This window comes from Patagioenas fasciata, chromosome 9, assembly GCF_037038585.1.
Source record: "Patagioenas fasciata isolate bPatFas1 chromosome 9, bPatFas1.hap1, whole genome shotgun sequence".
Classification (NCBI taxonomy): Eukaryota; Metazoa; Chordata; class Aves; order Columbiformes; family Columbidae; genus Patagioenas; species Patagioenas fasciata.
In genome coordinates, this window is record NC_092528.1 from 10,157,237 (window position 1) to 10,175,371 (window position 18,135).

An 18,135-nucleotide genomic window follows, 5' to 3' on the forward strand; every position below is an offset into this window, starting at 1 on the left:
CTGAGTATGGCTAAAACCAAGAACTGGCCAATTTCTCAAAAAAGATGCCTTGGAAACAAACTCAGGACTAATGTGGGTGCAGGAAGAGAGAGGTAGCTTTGATACCAGATTTTGGATGTTGCTACCTCTCATTGTTCCTGCAGCAGAGCTGCTTGGAAGCAAACACTCCTCACTGCAATGCACCTTCTGTGGTGCTCACAGGCATTGCCAGCTTATCTGCTGAGGAAACAAGATGTAGGCAACCAAGGGGACTTGTTTGATATAATATTCTATTTTGCCTACAGCAGAAATAGTTTGAAACCAGTAGCAAATTCTAAGTCACTTTGGTGGTAGCCTAGATGTGACTTCTGTAATTCATGTGAAAATTTGCAGATGAGACTGTAGAGAAAATGTGTTGCTGACAGAAGGAGAGAAGTTTCCCTGTAGCTGTTGTTTGCTTGCCCAGGAGCACCTGAGTGATGACCAGGTGGTCCAGCCTCCAGTGTAAGCAGCCTTGCATGGGCCCTTGAGGAAGCCAAACCTGGTGCTTGGAGCTGGCAGTGCTGCTCTGGGAGGGGAAGGGAGGGAGAGATGAGAGCCCCTTGCAGGAGCTGAGGACACCAGGGTGTTCCTGGGGAGAAGCACTGGGGTATCTGGCAGGAGCATCTCATCAGGAGCCAAGCTGCACCAGTCCTGCTGCCAGTGGAGCTGCTCCTTGCTTTGGTTTCACTGCCTGCTGCTCTACACAGCACTGCCTGCTCTCTGAACACCTGGGATCTCATTTGCATCTGCAAATATAACCTTTCTTCAGACAGAGGTTAAAATGGTAAGTTGAAATATATGTGGACAGATACTTTCTTGTTTGCTCTCAAGTCTGATTTAAGTGTAGAGCTACTCCTTAACTCTATGGTTTGTAAATTTGACCTTCACCTTGACAGTTAACTCTAGCACATGTGAAAGTGGTTCATTTTAACCTGGCTATCTCTAATTGCACTACAGTTATTCTGTTAATAGTTTTGTAATTATCAAAATCCATTTGCTGTATATATCTTTGATTGCCTCCAGGGACTACTGTAATCAGGATCATCAAACCAGTTGCTGGTGGGGATAAATTGCTCTTCACAAGAACTGGAAATATTTGCTATCTTGGGCAACCACGTATCAACAGACAATTTTAGTGCTTCTGTATTCACAAAAAGCAAAGCAGTGTTTGAAGGAAAGAAATTGAAGCTATGAATGCCTGAAAGATCTAGGACAATTCACACCTGTCTGAGCATGGCATATCCTAGTCACACAAATCTCCTTTTGATCTGTACTATCTGGACCAAATTGCTGGAGGAAATAATAAAACTTTTGTGCTTTACTGGTCTATATATCACTGCTATTGGTTCTTTCTGAGATGCAAAATTGTTGCACACCTATAGAGAACGTTTTGTTGGCTCAGCCCCAGGGCAAAGCACTTCAAATGCAGCTGTAAGTGCCTTAAATAAGTTCTAACAGAGCTCTGCATGCATGTGCTTTTGCCTATTGACTAAATAGGAAATATTCTGTTCTTTAAACTGATGTACAGGGGTTTTCTTTAGTGCCTGGGGGATTATAGAATTTTGTGTGTGGAATACCAGTCTAGTATAACTATTGGGAGAGCAAAGGGATCAGTAAACTTCCTTTTTCATGTTCCTTTGTCTTTGTTTCTAGTTAATCAACAAGAAGAGCTGACTTTCTCTGTCTGGCTCTGTCTCAAGCAGCCCCTGAGTGCTGGGCCCACCCGAGGGCAGGCTGGGGGGTGGTTGCTCCAGAGCGGTTCCCACCAGGGATCAGGTCACACAAACAACGGTACTGCCCAAACTGCACTCCCCTTTTCCCACAGGAACTTCCTCTGTACTCCAATTGATTTCTGTCTCAGAGAGCTGCCTGTATGTGGGATTTTCTGGCCTTGAGAGCCCATTTGCAAAAAGCATGTATTGAGTGGATCCTCCTGGGACAGGTGGGTGGGATAATCTCATTGCCATCAGCCCCTTCTGTAATATAGTGAAGCTTTTATGAATCAGTGGCCTTTATCTAAAAAACTTTAAGCAAACTTGGGAATAAGGTACCTGAAAATCTTGCTGCCAGTGAGCATGAGTGTTTTGAACTAATGAGCCTTTCTGGAGAAGAGTAAAGCAGTGAATTTATTTTGAAAATGGGTAGAAATTAACATACTGGACTCTTTCAGCAGCTACCATGTTAAGTGCCATATTATCTACTGAAATGTGGTTGCTGCTGAGCCAAGTTTGCATTTGTGGGCACTGGAGCGTTGGCAGTCACTGCTCAGCAGTGAAGAAGCCTGCATGGCAGTGACATGGGTAGAGGGCTCTGCCAGCTGCTCCACACCAGCACTTAGTGTCAGGTGCTGTCACTTCAACTGCCTTCTGCATGGAGTCTGAGAAAAAGGGAATGGGTCCTAGAGCAATAAGAGTTGAGGAGATGGAATGAATGTGCTTGTGGCTTGTTACAAATGCTGCCAGTCAGTGCACAGTGCGCTTTCTGGCTGGTCCCAGAAGACGTGGTGTTCTGCCTGGCACATGGAGCCTGCTACGCACAGTCCATTGAGCAACTGATGAGAACTCACCTGTTCTTCTCTAGCTCAATGTTGTGTTTAAAACAGACCTGGTGGGGGGAAGCAATCATGTGTGGCAATAGAAGCCTTGTTAGAAAAGAAATTAACATTTAAAACCACTGTGTCTCTTGGCTGTTGCCCCTGATATAACTATTTAAAATGCTAATTCTTATCCTCTTTTTATAATTTCCTAGGCCTCCTTTAGCAGAGAAACCCCAAGAATTTATTTCAATATCCAATCTGTGCATTAGCAAATGCAGAACTTTGATACAAGTTAAACTGAAAGCCTGTAATTGCTGGAAGACTATAACAGTGTCAGAGCTGTGCTCCTCCTAGCTCTGGAAGCAGGTAACTACAAGTTTCAAAAGACAGAATAAGCAGCTGTAAAGGAGGTAGATGTAAATGTGTATGTCAGCATGAGCTTCAATAATTACATGAACCCTTTTAAGATCATCCAGTGTTGTAGCAGACTATGTTGTGACTCAAGTGGCCATGAACCTGATAACCTCTGTGACTTTGCCATCCTCCTATAACACCTTTAATGCTGAGGGGAGAGCTGAGGGATGTGGCTGTGTCAGGAACACCATTATTGTCCTTTCTTGTCACTCAAAGCACGTCAGCTCACCTCCCACTTGGCACTGCAGCTCCCTGATCCACCGCCAAAACAAAAAGCTATTGATGGATGTGCACAGAAGTTGCTTTATGTGAATTATTTAATTACAGCTAATGACTGGTTTGTGTGTGCATTGGCACATGTCAGTGCTTCTCATAGTTTATTTGAACAGAATATACAAAAGAAAGTGCTGTGTGGCTTTGTATGGGGTTCTGGCAGGGGCACCTGAGTGCTCAGCTACACTGCAGGGTTCCCCTGAGCCAGGGAAGGGTCGTGTCCCACTGGCAGCTGCCATAGGCCTGGCCAGTGGGCAGAAGTTCCAGCAGTACAGGGCTGGTGCAGGACCCCTCCTGCAGGCTCAAAAAATATTAATCAGGAGGATTAAAGCCTTTCAAAGATGGAATAGCTTCTGCTTGCATAATATTTTTCTTTTCAGTCTCCACAAGAGTTGGCACAGCTTTGTGTCCTACAGAGCAAAATTTTTTTCTTCCTCTCCCTTTTTCAGGACGTCTTTAATTCTTGGCAGGACTATCAAACTCTGCTTGTAGATAGGAATAAACTCCAGAAAAGCTGGGGCCTCCTGCAAGGCCATTCACTTGGGTCTCTCTGCTCCAGGACTGTGTGTGAGTGCACAGAGTTTCCTGGTGTGATGCTCCTGTGGCAGACAAGTGGATGTGGTAGAGCAAAGGCACCAGCATTGGGACACACACACAATTGGGAAATGCAGGCGCCTAGAATCAAGATAGATAAATCATTTTGTAGACTATCAAAGCAACTTAAAACTCATAGCTAAGAGTACTGTACACAGCAACTGTACAATCAGCTCATTGCAGAATGAATGTGTACAGTGAGCTCTTCACCAGAGTTTCAGTAGCTCATTTCCAGAATGGAGCCTTCTGGAAACAACCATGTCTTCCAGGAGTATGGAAACTTCCACATCTCCTCATGAGTTGCAGAGAAATTTCTGCTACACCTTAGTCTGTGACCACACCTGCTGCCACCAGGAGTTTTGTGCTAAAAGAGATTTGCTAAAGATGTACACATTGATTGAGTGTTCTCCAGACTGTGTCTTCTCTCCAGGTGTCTTGTAGTGCTGCAGCCATTCAGCAACCTGCACAGGGTGGAACCCCAAGCACCTGCATGGCATTGGGAGAGAAATCTTTCCAGGAAATCAGGATAATGTGAAAATGCATTTCAATGTACCTTATTGATCCTCTTGGAAGGCAGCACTTGCACCAACACCATGGCTGAGGTTGTTGGGGACCTGCTTTGCTCAATGTAAGCCACTTGATTTCAGTAAGTGCTTGATGCCTATGTCTGCTTTGAGATCTAGATTTTTAAGGATCCCAAGTGAAAACATAAATCAGTGTCAAGCATTTGTGGGTTTTGCGGCTCAGCCAGAGAGGGAACTCAATATCCTCTTAGCAATTTGCTCAAATAATGTTTCTAAAAATCTATTTTACTGAAGGGGAAGAATGAAAGAAAAGCAGGAGGGCAGCAAAGGTAATAAGCACTGAATTTGCTTTTGGATTTTTCTCCTTCTGTCTTCAACATACAAAAGTGTAACTGCCAAAGTTGATTCTGATTTCTTCTTGGAAAACTGTCCACTGTCTTTCATGGAGAGTGCTGAAATATAATGCAAATGTAAGTAGTTAAAATACCTCTACCTGAAGATAACAAAATCAGATTGGTGTGGTAACTCAGTGACGTTTCTCTCTCCTTTTCCCCCCACCCTTCTTTAAACAGCACCGCTATTTTGCGTCAACAGAAATCCTCTCAGTGTTTTGTAGCTCACTTGGAGCTACAGACCTTTACTACTGCAAGAAGAAAACGGGAGAGAAAGAGAGAGAGGTGATTTCTAAAGTTAAATCAAACTAATCACAAAGTAAAACATTTCCAGAGGCATTTAATGTCAGTTCAGAGGAGTATTTTGGATTTATGCCACCTAAAATATCAGTACTCACTACAGAACTCTGGTTCTTTTAATACTCTGTTGGAGTTTAGAAACTGTAATGAAATGTAATTGGAACATGTTGTGCCTAAATTAATAATCAGAATCTGTTTTGGAAGATATTATACTAATAAAAGAAGAAATTATAGGCTTTGCATAAACATTAATATCTTGTAATCCTCAGGTGTACAGATTATTTTTCAGAAGCACGAGCAGTATCTTGAAGAAGAGATGACATTTATTTGCTTACTTTTCTTCTTTATGCTGATGAACATCTTAACAGGTAAGATTACTGTCGAACTTATTCTTTATTTTTTCAAGCAGCCAAAAACATTTTGTTACTAATGCAGTATACTCTATCTTGTATCAGATATTGCTCATGTATTAATTACAACTGCTCTGACTGTTAATTAAGAGTATTTGGTTTGTAGCACTGAGTGAGTGCAAACAGGGAATTCCTTATTCAGCTGTACAAGATAGAAAAAAAAGTTTGGCTATACAGAGGATCCTACATGTGCATTAAAGAATTTATTGGCTTCTGGCTACACAGCAAACCTTTCATTAACAGAAAGTCCTTTTGTGTGGGAGCTGGTACTGATGAGTTTCCTCTTTATTTACAGATGCACGCTCAATCCATGATGGAGATGGTAATTCTTAATGTCTTTTTCTTTCCTTTGTATCACTAACAATTAGAAGAGTCGTTTGTAACTCCCAGACCTGATCCTCAGCAGCGATTTGCCAGGAACACTTACTAACCTCAGGGGGCTGTGGATGTGCTTTCATCTAGTTCTGGTGGAAAAAGAAGAGTGAATGTTTAGAAATTTCTTTAAAATTTATTAAAAGCTGACGTGTTAATGTCTAATAATAGAGCTAATATACTTCTAGTCTTAAAGCGAAAATGTGTTACGGTCAAGTCACTAATCCTGTTGTATGAAACATAACTGGAAAGCACCAGGCTTACATAAATGTATTAGACATCTGAGAATTTTGTCTGTCCTGAACAGTAATACTATATGTGTGCCTCATTATGGGTGAGAAATACTGACTTTTATGAGAAAAACTTAAAATTTACCAATTGCCACAAATCCAATTAAATAAATGTCGGAATGAATGCTTTAGCACAGCTATCCTGTGGTTTGCATCACTTTGCGTGATTAGTCCATTGGATTAATATTTGCCTTTGATTAAAACAAGAAAAACCTTCAGCGTCCTAATGATGTTTACGCTGGCTTGCTGATGACTATATTATTTAACCACTCTTTGGTGTTTTCAGACAGAATTCTTTCTGAAAACGAAGCTGCATAGAAGTATCTGTGATAATAAGGTACTGCTATTGCTGGTGTACATCTCGGTTGGTGTAACCAGCAGGATAGCCAGCAGCATCTTGAGTGTGCAGATACAAATATGCACAGAGAGTGTGGCAACAGACATGGCAAGTAGAAATATATATATACACAGAATAAGGGCTAATATGATTACTTTTAATTCTAACAGTTTTCCATATGCTCCATTATACTTTCTAACAACTCTAAGATGTTTTGAATGCAGCAGCTGTTTTTTCACAACTTTAAGGGCACTATTATATTTGTGCACAGCAAATATTTCCACGGTAACATCTTAGTCAGGAGAGTGTCTGTCAGTCTGAAAATAAAACCTTGTTCAGGCAGTATCCTGTTGCTCTCATTACCAGCAATTACGGTTTCCTTTCACATTGGACTAAGCAGTAGACTGCAAAGTGAACCTAAGGTCAGCTGGTGTACACAGTGAATTCTCCTCTGCAGACAGCATTTGGCTAATTCATTTGATTTGTTATGTGCCATCTGTGCCTGTATGCTGCGAACTTTACTCTGTAAAATTAAGGCCTGACAATAGAATGGTTGAAAGCTCTTAATTCCCTCTAAAGAACCCTGGTCCCAAGCTGAGCCTGGTGAGTGGAATGGCTCTCATTTGTTTTAAATGGGCTTTAAATAAAATCAAAATACTTAACTTTGCTGCGCAGAAAGATGTTTGTAACTATGTTGTCTTAGCAAGTATCTACATTTTACATATGTGTCTCTCTTTGCTCAGATTTGGGCCCAAGAGTGGTCAGCTCCTGCATTTTCAGACTCGATTTTGGTTTTCATTTTCCTGATGAATTTGGGGCACAGCGCAGATGATGGTGTCTCATTCCTTATATTTTTATATCAGGCCAAGGAAATGGTGTGAATGAGGAATGGGGAAATATGGCTTTAAATGGCAATTGTGCCTTGCTTTCAATACCCAGCTGCCTTCTAGAAATTAAAGCAGCCCTGGGAATTCCTGAATTGTTCCAAATGTTGGTGGTGTCCCTTTGTTCCTGCTGTCTTGTCGCACTCCACGGCTCCTGGTGCAGCTGGAGCAGAGGACACTGGCTCCAGCAGGGGGAGATCCACCTTCCGTGGAGCTGGACACGGGGTGCTCGGTGGCTCAGGGGAGCCCACAAGCCCTACAAGGGCACATAGGATGCCAAACTTTCAACAAAATTCTTCATAATATAGTAATCTGCCTTCTTTTGGTTTGTTTAAATTTTAGCTCTCTATCGGGAGTCTGCAGCCCTGCCCTACTGGCCCTTCTCATCCAGTGATTTCTGGTCCTACGTGGAATATTTCCGGACCCTGGGAGCCTATGACAGGGTTGAAGAAATGGCCAGAACCTTGTTTGCCCAGTTCCCGTTTGGGAGCCGCCTTGGCTACCATGTGCCCACTGCCCAGCGCTAGCTGCTCTGCTCCCTGTTTAACTGAGCACGTGGCTGCGGGCAAGCGCACCTCAACTGCCCCTCAGTGACTTATTAATGCCCACAGTAGTCAGCTATAGCATCCCATGCTTTAAATTAGTCTTGTTTTTTCGCAATTTGTGCTTTTGTGTGAAATCAATAAACGCCTTTATTCTGTTGTGCAGTTTGGGGAGATTTTTTTTACACCTAACGCTTGCAGCTTTGATTCAGGAAACCGATCTCTGTATGTACAGCAGTCAAACACCAGCCCACCTAGTTTGGTGGCTGGAAGGACCCCCGCCACAACCCACGGCAGCATCCCTTGCAGGGTTGGGGCCCAGATTCGCCGTTTTGCTGACTCCGCCCCCTTCGCCATGGCAACGGCGGGGCCAGGCAACAATAGAGAGGAGACCTCCAGCCGCGCAGAGCGGCATGCCGCCGGCCCGCCTTATAGCGGAAGTTGACGCGGCGTGGCCGGAAGCGGCAGCGCGAAGGGGACGAGCGGAGCTGCTGCCATGAAGCCGGCTGTGGACGAGATGTTCCCTGAGGGAGCCGGTCCGTACGTGGATCTCGATGAGGTGAGCGGGTGTTGCGGGAGCTGCTGGCGGGGTTCCTAGGCCTGGCGAGGCCGTGCTGGCTGGCCATGGCCCAGCGGCGCTCAGCGCCTGCTTTCCCAGGCAGGGGGAAGTACGGGGCTGCTGATGGACCTGGCTGCCAACGAGAAAGCGGTGCACGCCGACTTCTTCAACGGTGAGGGCCTTCAGCGACGAGGGTCTGCAGCGGTGAGGGCCGTGGCGTTCCGAGAGGGGGGATGAGGGTTCAAGTGGCAGCGCCTTGGGCCTGCCTGGTACAGAAACGGGAGATTATCATAAACCTCGCTTATTTCTCTCTCATCTCATGTCTTTGGTGCCTGGTAGTCGCTGACGTACTCACTAACCGCAATTCCAGCGAGCGCTGTCATAAAAGTGCTTTGGTGTTAAGTGATGCAGGTGGGAATGATATAATGTGTGTTTCTCCTCTCCTGGAGGTTTTAGGTGAGCTAACATGTTAATCACTACAAGGAAAAATGTCTTCATCTGGTTGTGTAACAAATGGCTTGTATTAAACACTGAAAATACATTTAAAAACAGGGACAGAATTTTATGAATTGTTTGTGAGTCCTGCTACTTTATAAATCTTTAGTTTCTGAAAGTATGCATGCATATCTATCTAAAGCAAAATAAAACTTTGGGGTTTATGCACATTCTGTGTTTGAAAGTCAACTGTATGCCTATAAGTACATACAGCTGCTTTGAGAGGAGAACAGCTGTGTATATGTCCTCTTAGGGGCAGAATATAAAACACTTGGGGGTTTTTATGCTTTTAGACATTTCAACAGTGAATTTCAGATGTGTCATTAAATCTGATTGCTGATGTCACAGACATCATGTTGCTCAGGACTCAGAATACAGGAGAAAAGGAATTTCAGCATTGATCTCCTCTCAAGAGTTGTGAAGGACACAGCTCTTGGCTGGAGCCAGCATAGTCTGGAGTAGGTATTTCCATGAAGTTGCACCATTAAGTTGTGATATTATATTCTGTTGGTAGGACTCTTCTGAATGAGGATTAATCCTCAGTTTATGGTATGGTACTTGTACATTACCTTCTGTAAGAATAAAGATTTGGTTTCAGTTACGTTGTCAGTTTATGCTTAATATACAAAGAAGATACAAAGCCGAGGAGTTCCAAATGCTTCCCAAAGGTGACTAGAACAGCTGTGATTAGCTGGTCACATTTCACTGGTCTGAGTGAAAGTAGTTTTCTGAGAGATAAATGTTATTAGCACCTTCACAGCAATGAAACTTTTTTGGTTTTGTTTTTTTAGAAAGGGATTTTTAGCAGCAAATTACAAATGGAAATGTCAATCTGCAAAATGTATGACTGTGTGCCTGGTTGCTATGACCTAAAGGCACAATTCTGCGGGAGTGGCTACCCCTGAGACTTGTCATCTGCATTAAAGCCAGTACTTGTTTAGTTCTGGAGTCTGTGAATTGTGGCTGATCCACTCTGAGTGTGGTGGCTACTTAAAGCTTTTATAAAAGTCCCTCCTTTGAAGCTTTGCTTTCGTGGATTTAATTGCACAGCTTGTATTGTACAAGTGAAACAGTTTAATTTGTGTATAATAGAGAACACTTCCATGGGTCTGCCTGCTTTTCTTCTCTGTCTCTTCCCACCCTGATGTTAGATTCCTAGTAACTGATGGTGCAGTAACTTTCATTAACTTAATTCACCTTTATTTCTGTCTTTAATCCAAATAATGAAGAACTATACTTGAGTATATGCATATGTAACAGTTGAAACTTTTGACATTAATTTTACCTTATCTTATTTTTCTGACTAGATTTTGAAGATCTCTTTGATGATGAGGACATCCAGTGAACTTAGTTGTCCAGCTATGCAGTGCTGAGATGTGGATTTTTCTCTAGGATCACCTGTGGTGTCCATTATTTATTAAAATAATCAAAACAGGAAAATCACAGAGGGGGAGAAAACCTGTATAAGCTGCTTGGGGAATATGAAAACCAGATGGCTAAAGACAACTAAGGAGGGAATTGTGGACTGTTATTTGTTAGGAAGCTGTGTCTAGATTTTTCCTAAAATGTTACTTGCTGATGTGCTGGTTCAATAAAGTATTAAAAAAACCCCACAACTCTCTCTGGGATATATTTGGAAGTAAATATTGCTGTGTTCTGAGTTTCCTTAGAGAATGCTTTTTTTTGTTAAATTGTTCACTGTTACTTTTGGATAATTTATAAAGGTACTCGTCAAGGCATATTCCTGCCTAGAAGAGTTTTGTTTATCCCACAATACAGGGTTATCCAAGGCTAACAGTTGCTTGTTCTGAATGATCTGACTCTAGTTTGCCAGTCACAGTAAGAAGAGTGTGCGTCGTCTGCTGTGTCAAGATAGATACTCAGCTACCATCAGTACTTTTAATCCAGGAAACATGGGAAGAAAAAGTAGTTTTATCTTGATATTTTAAGCAGAGAAATGTTCTGGCCCTGGGAATTGTTTGGTTTAAAAATCTAATTTAATTCTTGAAACTGTACTCTATAGAAAAAATCATTTTGGGATTCGTTTCTCCTGTAGCAGGTAATGTAATAATTTATACCTTTATGTAGCGTGTATATGAATCAGTCAGATATTAATTCAGACTTTGACACAAGTTTTTAGAACATTTTTAGAAATGTTTAATTTTTGCACCCTTCAGTGACCAAAGTGACTCTCAGAATGAAAGGAACAAGTGAGGTTTTATTATGTTTCAGAGTCAAGAGTTTAATCCTCTCTGATCTTAAATACAGTCTGTATTCCATAAATTGATCACAAAAGTAATACTGTGACTGATCTTTCTTCAAAGACTTAACACAATTTAAATTTAATCTGGAATGAAACCCTTTCCTCTCAAACTTCTTTCACGTGTTGTTTTTTTTTTTTTCCCTTGGGTTTGCCTTAAAAAAGAAAATTTTAAATGTAACAGTAAGTATGCTCGTCCCTGAGCTTAAAAATGTAAACACAATAAAATCAGTAATACTTGGGTGTCTTTTTATTGTGTTCCTGTGGATTTCTCAGCATCCTGGGTTTCATCATCTAGCGTGTGTTAAATCCTCATTCTGACATTTACTCTGCTTAGCATCTGACATTACAGTGAGTCCCCGAAGGAACGGTCTTGCTGAGACAGCTGCCTTTTTAGTGCTCACTGTGCTGAAACAGGCATGTTTCAAGCTCTCCTCCTCCTTCAAGCTCTCCTGAAACCATTGTAAACAGTTTGAATGAGTGGTAGCAACTGCTTTGGGGCTGTTCCTAGCTCTCGTGCTGTTCTTTCTCCAAACTGAATTTTGAGGCATGAGCCGTTGCCAGTAAATAGAGGCTGTATTCTGGGCAGGTGCAAAATATGACAGATTTAAGAAGCAACACTTCTCTCCTGTTCTTTTAGTGACTTGCTGGTGTCCAGATTCCTCAAGATGGTCACCTTGGCTTTGGAATACTTCCTTGTCATTGTGTTACACAGATTTCTCCTTTGTTTTTCATTAGCCTGCCTTAGGTTGATCACAGCAGCAGGGATATGTTCTGTGATACAATCCATCTTGAATAGTTGCTGTTCAGTATTAATGGTGTTCTAGCCCCTTCCACCTTCTATTTAGAGATGTTCAAAACCTCAGCAAAGTGTGAATTTGGAAGTGCTAATGGTGAGTAGTTCTAGTTTTGTAACATCTTCTTACTTGATCAAAACACGGAACCTCTCTAAATGAGATTGGGTAGAGGGCAAATAATACTCATGGGTCCAGCACAGCCTAGAGTTCAAGAATTTTCATCCTGGGTAGGCTAGAGCTGCCTGTTCAAGGTGGGTATAGTTAACTACTTTTTGTGAACAGGTCTAGAATCTCGATGTTTCATATTAAAAAGCAGCATAAATAGTACTGCTGGCACCTGGGAACTATGGTATATCTGTCTGTAGGGAAGGAACTTTATACAGTGTGTAAAAGTTTTGTTTAGTAAAATTCCATTTGAAGAAAGCTGCTCAACTTCATGACCTGCATTGGTGTGCAGCTGATGCCACTCTGGCTGTAGCTACTGCGAGAACTGAGTGGTTCTTTGTTTCTTCCCAGGTGCTAAGCTTACACTTAAATCCGATAAGTGCTGTGGGTTTGTTCTCTTGGGATTAAGTGATATGAACAGGAACGTTCTTTAGAGTCAGAGTGAGATGGTGTCAAGGTTATGTATGTTGTAGTGGTGTGGAGTCTGAAGTGCTCTCTGCAATGAGCCTGGGTGAGGAGTGTGTCTATAGCTTCCTCATTCTAAAGAGGGCTGTCAATGTGTGAAAACTTCGATCAGGAACTGTAGTTTGTTTGGGTCCCTTTTGGGACAGTATTAATATGGAAGGGCTAATCTGAAGAACAAAATGCCCTTCAGCTTTAGATTGTTTCTGTGTTATCATTTGTCAAGCATTTCAGTCTAATTAGTCTTCAGGCAATCAGCCTGTTGTCAGGAAATAATCACAAGATGTCAAAAATCTCTAATAAAAAAATTAGTTTAAAGGGCATTTGCCAGCCTTGACAGTTTCACTTACTGAGCTTTGATTCCTGTACCTTTTGTAGAGACTGACACCACTCATACTACGTGTTTCTGAGTGAAACAATGCACCTGTTCTAGCAGCATTTTGCACACATTTAGTCTGATGCATATTACTTTATAAGCTGCTGGGTACCGCTCAGTATTTCAATGTCCAAATTAAGGATCTAGTCTGAACAGACTTATGGAGGTACGGGAGTTAGTATTGCGAATTGTCCCACTGACTGAAGTGGGGCAGCTGGCAATGTATAAAGCTGATTTTCTGCGTGAGTCTTGGCAGGATGAGATCCCAAGTACTAAAATACTGTATAAGTGGTGAGGCCAGTTGTGCAGCACAGATGAAAAGGAATGACTTCCAAATGCTAAATAACCCATTCCCTTCGGCACACTCACAAGGCCAGTTCTCTGCAGGAAACTGCTGGCTGTCACAGTATATTCTTAGGAATTAAGAATGTGCAATCTATTTTGAGCTCAATATAATAAAAGTCATTGTGAGGGAGAAAGTCACCATGCCAAAGGAAGCACAGTCGTCTGTGCTTGATATCTCTGCAGAGCCTTTTCTGAGCTGGCTAGCAGGAGAACCCAGGGCTCCACCGCTCTTCTTAATGTTAGTGAGAACAGGTGAGCTCAGACCTAGTGTGGTAGCAGTGGGATTTCCTTGGTTCTTTTGGATTTTGGGGAGCTTTCTTGGTTAACTCTCAGGGAATGAAAATAAAGGGTTTTTATTTCAATATTTTTCATCAATAATTGAAGTGGAAGGTTCTGTTCTTAATAAAGAAGGAATTGATTTAGATGAATAAATGGAGTTCTTCCTGCTTCCCCAGGGTGTTGGGAAGCTGGCAGGCATCTTCCTGCTCTCAGTGTGCGGTTGTTCAGCAGATGGAAGCCCGCTGGGCAGATGACAGTGCAGCCCTGTTCCTTGCGAGTCCCCTGCCTGGAGGTGGGGCTGGAATGTGAGTGTCGCATCAGGGCTCTTGGAAAAACTCTAGCACAATTCAAGTCAGTCCTTGGCAGCAGGGGTGGCTTTGAGGACAAGGGTTTACTTCCATGGTTTTACTTCCAAATTTTTTATCAGTTGGCCTTTTGTATTTGCTCCAATTTGTCTTTGTGAAGCATCAGAGTCAGAAGCCTAATCCAAATTATAGTTTTTTTCCAAGGTACTACAGGGACTTCAGAGCAGAGGGAGAGAGGAGCAGCACCTTCTGAAGCTTTTAGAATTAGCAAGTAGGGCCATCTTGGTGAATACTTGTTTCTTATACATGGAAAAGTCAGTTTGCATGTAGCAAGTTTCCAGTCAGCTCTAACTTTAGCTGTGTTCACAGCACCTATTCTGAAGCTGTGGTATGTATGTACAAACCTTGAATAATTCTATGTGAACCCATGTAGACTTACAGTCTCTTGAAGGAAAAGACCCTAGTCTATATGTTGTTGTCAGTAAACAGATGTATAGCTGAGAATGTCGTGTACGAGGTGGGTGACTGAGCAAGGGAATACACATCAACAAGGGGATGTGACAAAGTGTCCCTGGTACAGACAGGAGCTGCCCCCGCAGGGGAGTCTGAGCCCAGCTGAGGATGCCTCTGTGAGGACACTTGCAGAAGGGCCTCCTGTCATGGGACAGGAACTCAATCCTGTTTGACAGCCTCCTGTATGCTCCCACTCCTGGTTCCCAATAAAGCTTCCTGTAAGGAGGTCACACAACTGTCCTTAAAGAGCAATCGTGTTATCCTGGGATGGTCTCCTGGGATGAGCTGAGGGCTTGCTGATTACAGATCCACATCAAGTACAAATGTCATAAAAAAGTGTGGCGGCCCTGCTCCCGGCTTGGGTACACTCAGGATTGGTTTCCTACAGAGTATTTCAAAGGATAAACTTTAAACCTGTTGGCATTTCCTGTGTGGGAAGTACAATGGCTGATTACCTAAATGTAGGGCTTTTTCCTAATCCCTCTGTCTTCTTCCATGCCAAACAGCCTCCAGCGAGTTTATACTTCACAAATAAATATGACACAAATCTTGCAAAGAATTTATCTCTTTCTTGTTGCTCTTTATGGTTTTGTGCAGCTGCTATTTGTATTGTAATTAATTACTGGCACAAGCCATTACACGGGGTTGAGGCACAATCAGGCTCAACACTATAATTGTGTTGAAAAGGGCCACGGATGCTTTCACAGATGGTTTCCCTGCTGTATGGGACTGGCCTGTCTCTCCAGCTGTAGCCACGTTAGTTATCCCTAATTGTTAGTGCAGTGACTTAAAGCTTTCGTTGGGGGGTGTTCTTGCTTTCTGCTATCAGGAGAGCCTGCTGCCTTCCGCGGCCTTTCTCCGAGCAGCAGTACCGGGAGGGAACAATCAAACACAGCTATCAAGATCAAAGGAGCCAAGTGCTCTCTTTATAACCTACCCTAATTACAATGGGGCAAATAAGACCTTGTTCGTGGTGTCTTCATCATATAGGTTGCTATCTGATAGGAGCTGCTGGCAACATTTATGCCCAGAAGCATTTGTGTGCCTGCAGCTGCACATTAGTTTCCGAAGGGAAAACCAGCCATTTAAACCTGCCGCAGCTGGAGCGGCAGCAAGTAGTGAGACCTCACTTTGTACTTGGCATCTATTGTCAGAGTTGGTTTAAAACACAAACAAAGAAAAAACCCACCCAAAACATTTAAATTTGTTGACAATCAGGTAATTGTGTGCCCTTTCACCATGCCAGTGTTGTTATAAGACAACAGTGTGTTCAAAGCACTGTGCAGTCCTTAGGAGCCAGCCGAGGCCCTGGATATGTGCCTATTTTGGCCAGGTTTTCCCGGCCTCCAGGTTTATGAAGTGCAGAGGGAGAGTAAAACCACAGCAACTCAGTAATGGAAAAAAGGCTGGATTCTTTAGAAACTCCCCTACTCTCATCCCCCAGGAACTCCTTACCCTCCCAAGTCCTATTTGCAGCTCTTCCCTAAAAGCAGCATGGGGCAAGCATGGTGCTCTGCAGCTCTTTGCCTTTGGGCCATTGTGGGCAACCTGGCTGGGCAGAGCCAGGGAGGTGGAGGTTTGATAGCCACATGCAGGGATTTGGGTGGTTCATGGGCTATAAAGGGCTCACAGGCTGGTGGGGTAGTTGCTGGCCATGCTCAGCTGTTGCTCCTGAGGCTCCTCAGTCCTTTTTTGGCTCATTGAGAGCCCCCCCATGCACACATCTGCAAGGGCTAGGCAGCCTCAGGAGGCGATAGTGGGGATGCTTAGGGCAGTTTTAGGGTTTGACCCTGGCTGCAGTGGGGCAGGGGTTTGCCTACCCTATCCTACCCCACAGCTGCGGGTGTTTTGCTGATGGGGTGAGCCTCTGTTGGGAGCATTTGCCCCAGGGGAGAGCTGAGAGGGGCCTGATTGCTGCTCCTGGGGGTGCAAAGTGGCTTTTTGGGTGGCTGGTGGTTTAAACTAGGATTTGGTGCCTGCTAAGGAGGTCAGCGTGTGTCTCTAGTTGAGCTCTGTAGACCAAGAATCTTACACAGATTTGATATGAAAGACTTCAAAAACAGTCCAAATCCCTAAAGGGGGGGTTTTGGCCCCTATTTTCATGCAATGTGGCCTTGCATTGTTCACAGCCTGCTGCCTGGGCTAACTGTGGGGCTGGTTTGTTTTTTGCTGGTTTTTGAGGTGCCTGGTGGCAATAAGCACTGTGCGATGGCAGGTGCTCTGCCTGGAGCATCCTTGATGCAAGTGCTGGGAGGAAGATGATCTCTGCACTCACATCCCTGAGGGTGAGTACCCTGGTGAAACTGCATTTCAGTATTCATACTGGCAAGGGGGAAAAGCCAGTACACAGAAAGCCATAATGGCTTTCTTTAAAGCTCTTCAAATACTTTATCTTATTGTGTTTACAGGTTGGTTTGTTTTTATTTTTTTTGTTTTTTTCCTTGATAAAACACACCATTAGCATAGGAAGGGTGTGTAATTGGTGAGGAGAAAATCACTGCTTGATCAGGATTTTAGCCTGGGATTCAAACCTTGAGGTTTAACCCTCTCAAATGTGTTTGAAAATGTCCTGTAAAAGACAGAAGTTCCTAATGTGCTTAGGCAGACGGGAGCTGAGAGGAGGTTTGTGCTTTGCTGCCCTCCTGTCCTAGGCTACTGCATAGGCAAATACTCTTTAAGGCAGATCCTGTATGAGCTGGGCAGCCCCCTCCTTTATGCATCCCCACTGCTTACAGAGGCAGCAGAACTTGTGCTCCTAATAGCATACATTTTACGTACTACTTGCCATGGTTGTGTTTGTCATGCACCAGTGGGAGGAACAGAAATGGTCCTGGTGCCAGCCCCCACAGTGAGAGTCTGTGGGATGGCTCATAAGCCCAGTGACTGAGGAACAACTGGGGTGGTCTCAAGGGAAGCTGTGGTTCTGTTTTTCTGCCTCTATATTTGGTGAAACATATATGCCCCTCAGCAAGCAACCTGACTCCTGCCCTGATGGCAAGGTGCTGGCCCTGCAGCTCCCTGGGCTGGAGCCAGAGTCCCCTAACACCTCTGCTCCCAAACACCTGCTTGCTGCTCCTGGGGAGCAGAGCCCTGTAGCCCCCTGGGACCTTGGTTTTGGTGTTCCTATGCAGCAGGCAAGGAAGCAGAAGCCTGCATGTGAGGCTGCTGCTTGTAGGAGAGTTTGGAAAAGCCATTTACAAGGTAATAAAGAGGCTACATGTTTAATAATTAAATAAGATAAAATATCTTATATACAGCATTCTTATGGAGCTTTGTTATCTCATGGTCTGTGATAATGTGCATGTGTGTACATATAAGATATGTATTCTGCTTGTATATGAATGTAACAGTGACTGCAATATTAGGTGAAACTTCTTCTGGATACAGAGCCCTGAACACCCCAACAGAGGGGACAGGCAAAGACCCAGGACCAAAACCAGAGCCAGGCTTTGAAACAGGGACTTCCAGGCTGGGTCTGTGCTGTGGGACTTGTTTTGGTTCTTTGTGTAGCCCCCAGCCACTATACTGCCATGATGGTCAGGAGGCTGACCAGGAGTCTGGGCCTTTCCTGGGGCGCTGGTAATCTGCCTTGAGGTCTGAGGGCACCTGTGAGCATCCCAAACAGGGTGAATTGTGGTGTGGGATGATACAGAGAGCTAGTGACTGTGTGGGGTTCAATGAGACTTTCCC

General features: G+C 43.6%; 2 protein-coding genes across 3 annotated transcripts; both read left to right on the forward strand.

The window, feature by feature from the left end:
• Positions 1 to 4,962: 4,962 nt before the first annotated feature.
• On the forward strand, positions 4,963 to 8,045 carry OTOS (otospiralin). The gene is made up of 4 exons (XM_065844707.2): positions 4,963 to 5,039; positions 5,324 to 5,422; positions 5,760 to 5,786; positions 7,690 to 8,045. The coding sequence occupies exons 2-4, from the start codon at positions 5,371 to 5,373 to the stop codon at positions 7,872 to 7,874; spliced, it is 264 nt and encodes an 87-aa protein (XP_065700779.1). The 5' UTR covers positions 4,963 to 5,039; positions 5,324 to 5,370; the 3' UTR covers positions 7,875 to 8,045.
• Positions 8,046 to 8,294: 249 nt separating this feature from the next.
• COPS9 (COP9 signalosome subunit 9) lies at positions 8,295 to 11,454 on the forward strand. 2 transcript variants are annotated; one of them, XM_065844613.2, is made up of 3 exons: positions 8,295 to 8,448; positions 8,548 to 8,652; positions 10,251 to 11,454. In XM_065844613.2, exons 1-3 carry the CDS (start codon positions 8,386 to 8,388, stop codon positions 10,314 to 10,316), a joined length of 234 nt encoding a protein of 77 aa, XP_065700685.1. In that variant the 5' UTR covers positions 8,295 to 8,385; the 3' UTR covers positions 10,317 to 11,454. The 2 variants fall into 2 exon arrangements, with proteins under 2 accessions (XP_065700685.1, XP_065700686.1); XM_065844614.2 differs by having other exon boundaries at positions 8,548 to 8,620.
• Positions 11,455 to 18,135: the final 6,681 nt, after the last annotated feature.

Bases quoted from the DNA above. Each gene is read 5' to 3' on its own strand.
- COPS9 (XM_065844613.2), top strand. From the start codon at position 8,386: ATGAAGCCGGCTGTGGACGAGATGTTCCCTGAGGGAGCCGGTCCGTAC. The intron at 8,449-8,547 runs GTGAGCGGGTGT...CTGCTTTCCCAG, and splicing joins CGTACGTGGATCTCGATGAG to GCAGGGGGAAGTACGGGGCT. The intron at 8,653-10,250 runs GTGAGGGCCGTG...TTTTCTGACTAG, and splicing joins AGCGACGAGGGTCTGCAGCG to ATTTTGAAGATCTCTTTGAT.
- OTOS (XM_065844707.2), top strand. From the start codon at position 5,371: ATGACATTTATTTGCTTACTTTTCTTCTTTATGCTGATGAACATCTTA. The intron at 5,423-5,759 runs GTAAGATTACTG...CTTTATTTACAG, and splicing joins GCTGATGAACATCTTAACAG to ATGCACGCTCAATCCATGAT. The intron at 5,787-7,689 runs GTAATTCTTAAT...TTTAAATTTTAG, and splicing joins CTCAATCCATGATGGAGATG to CTCTCTATCGGGAGTCTGCA.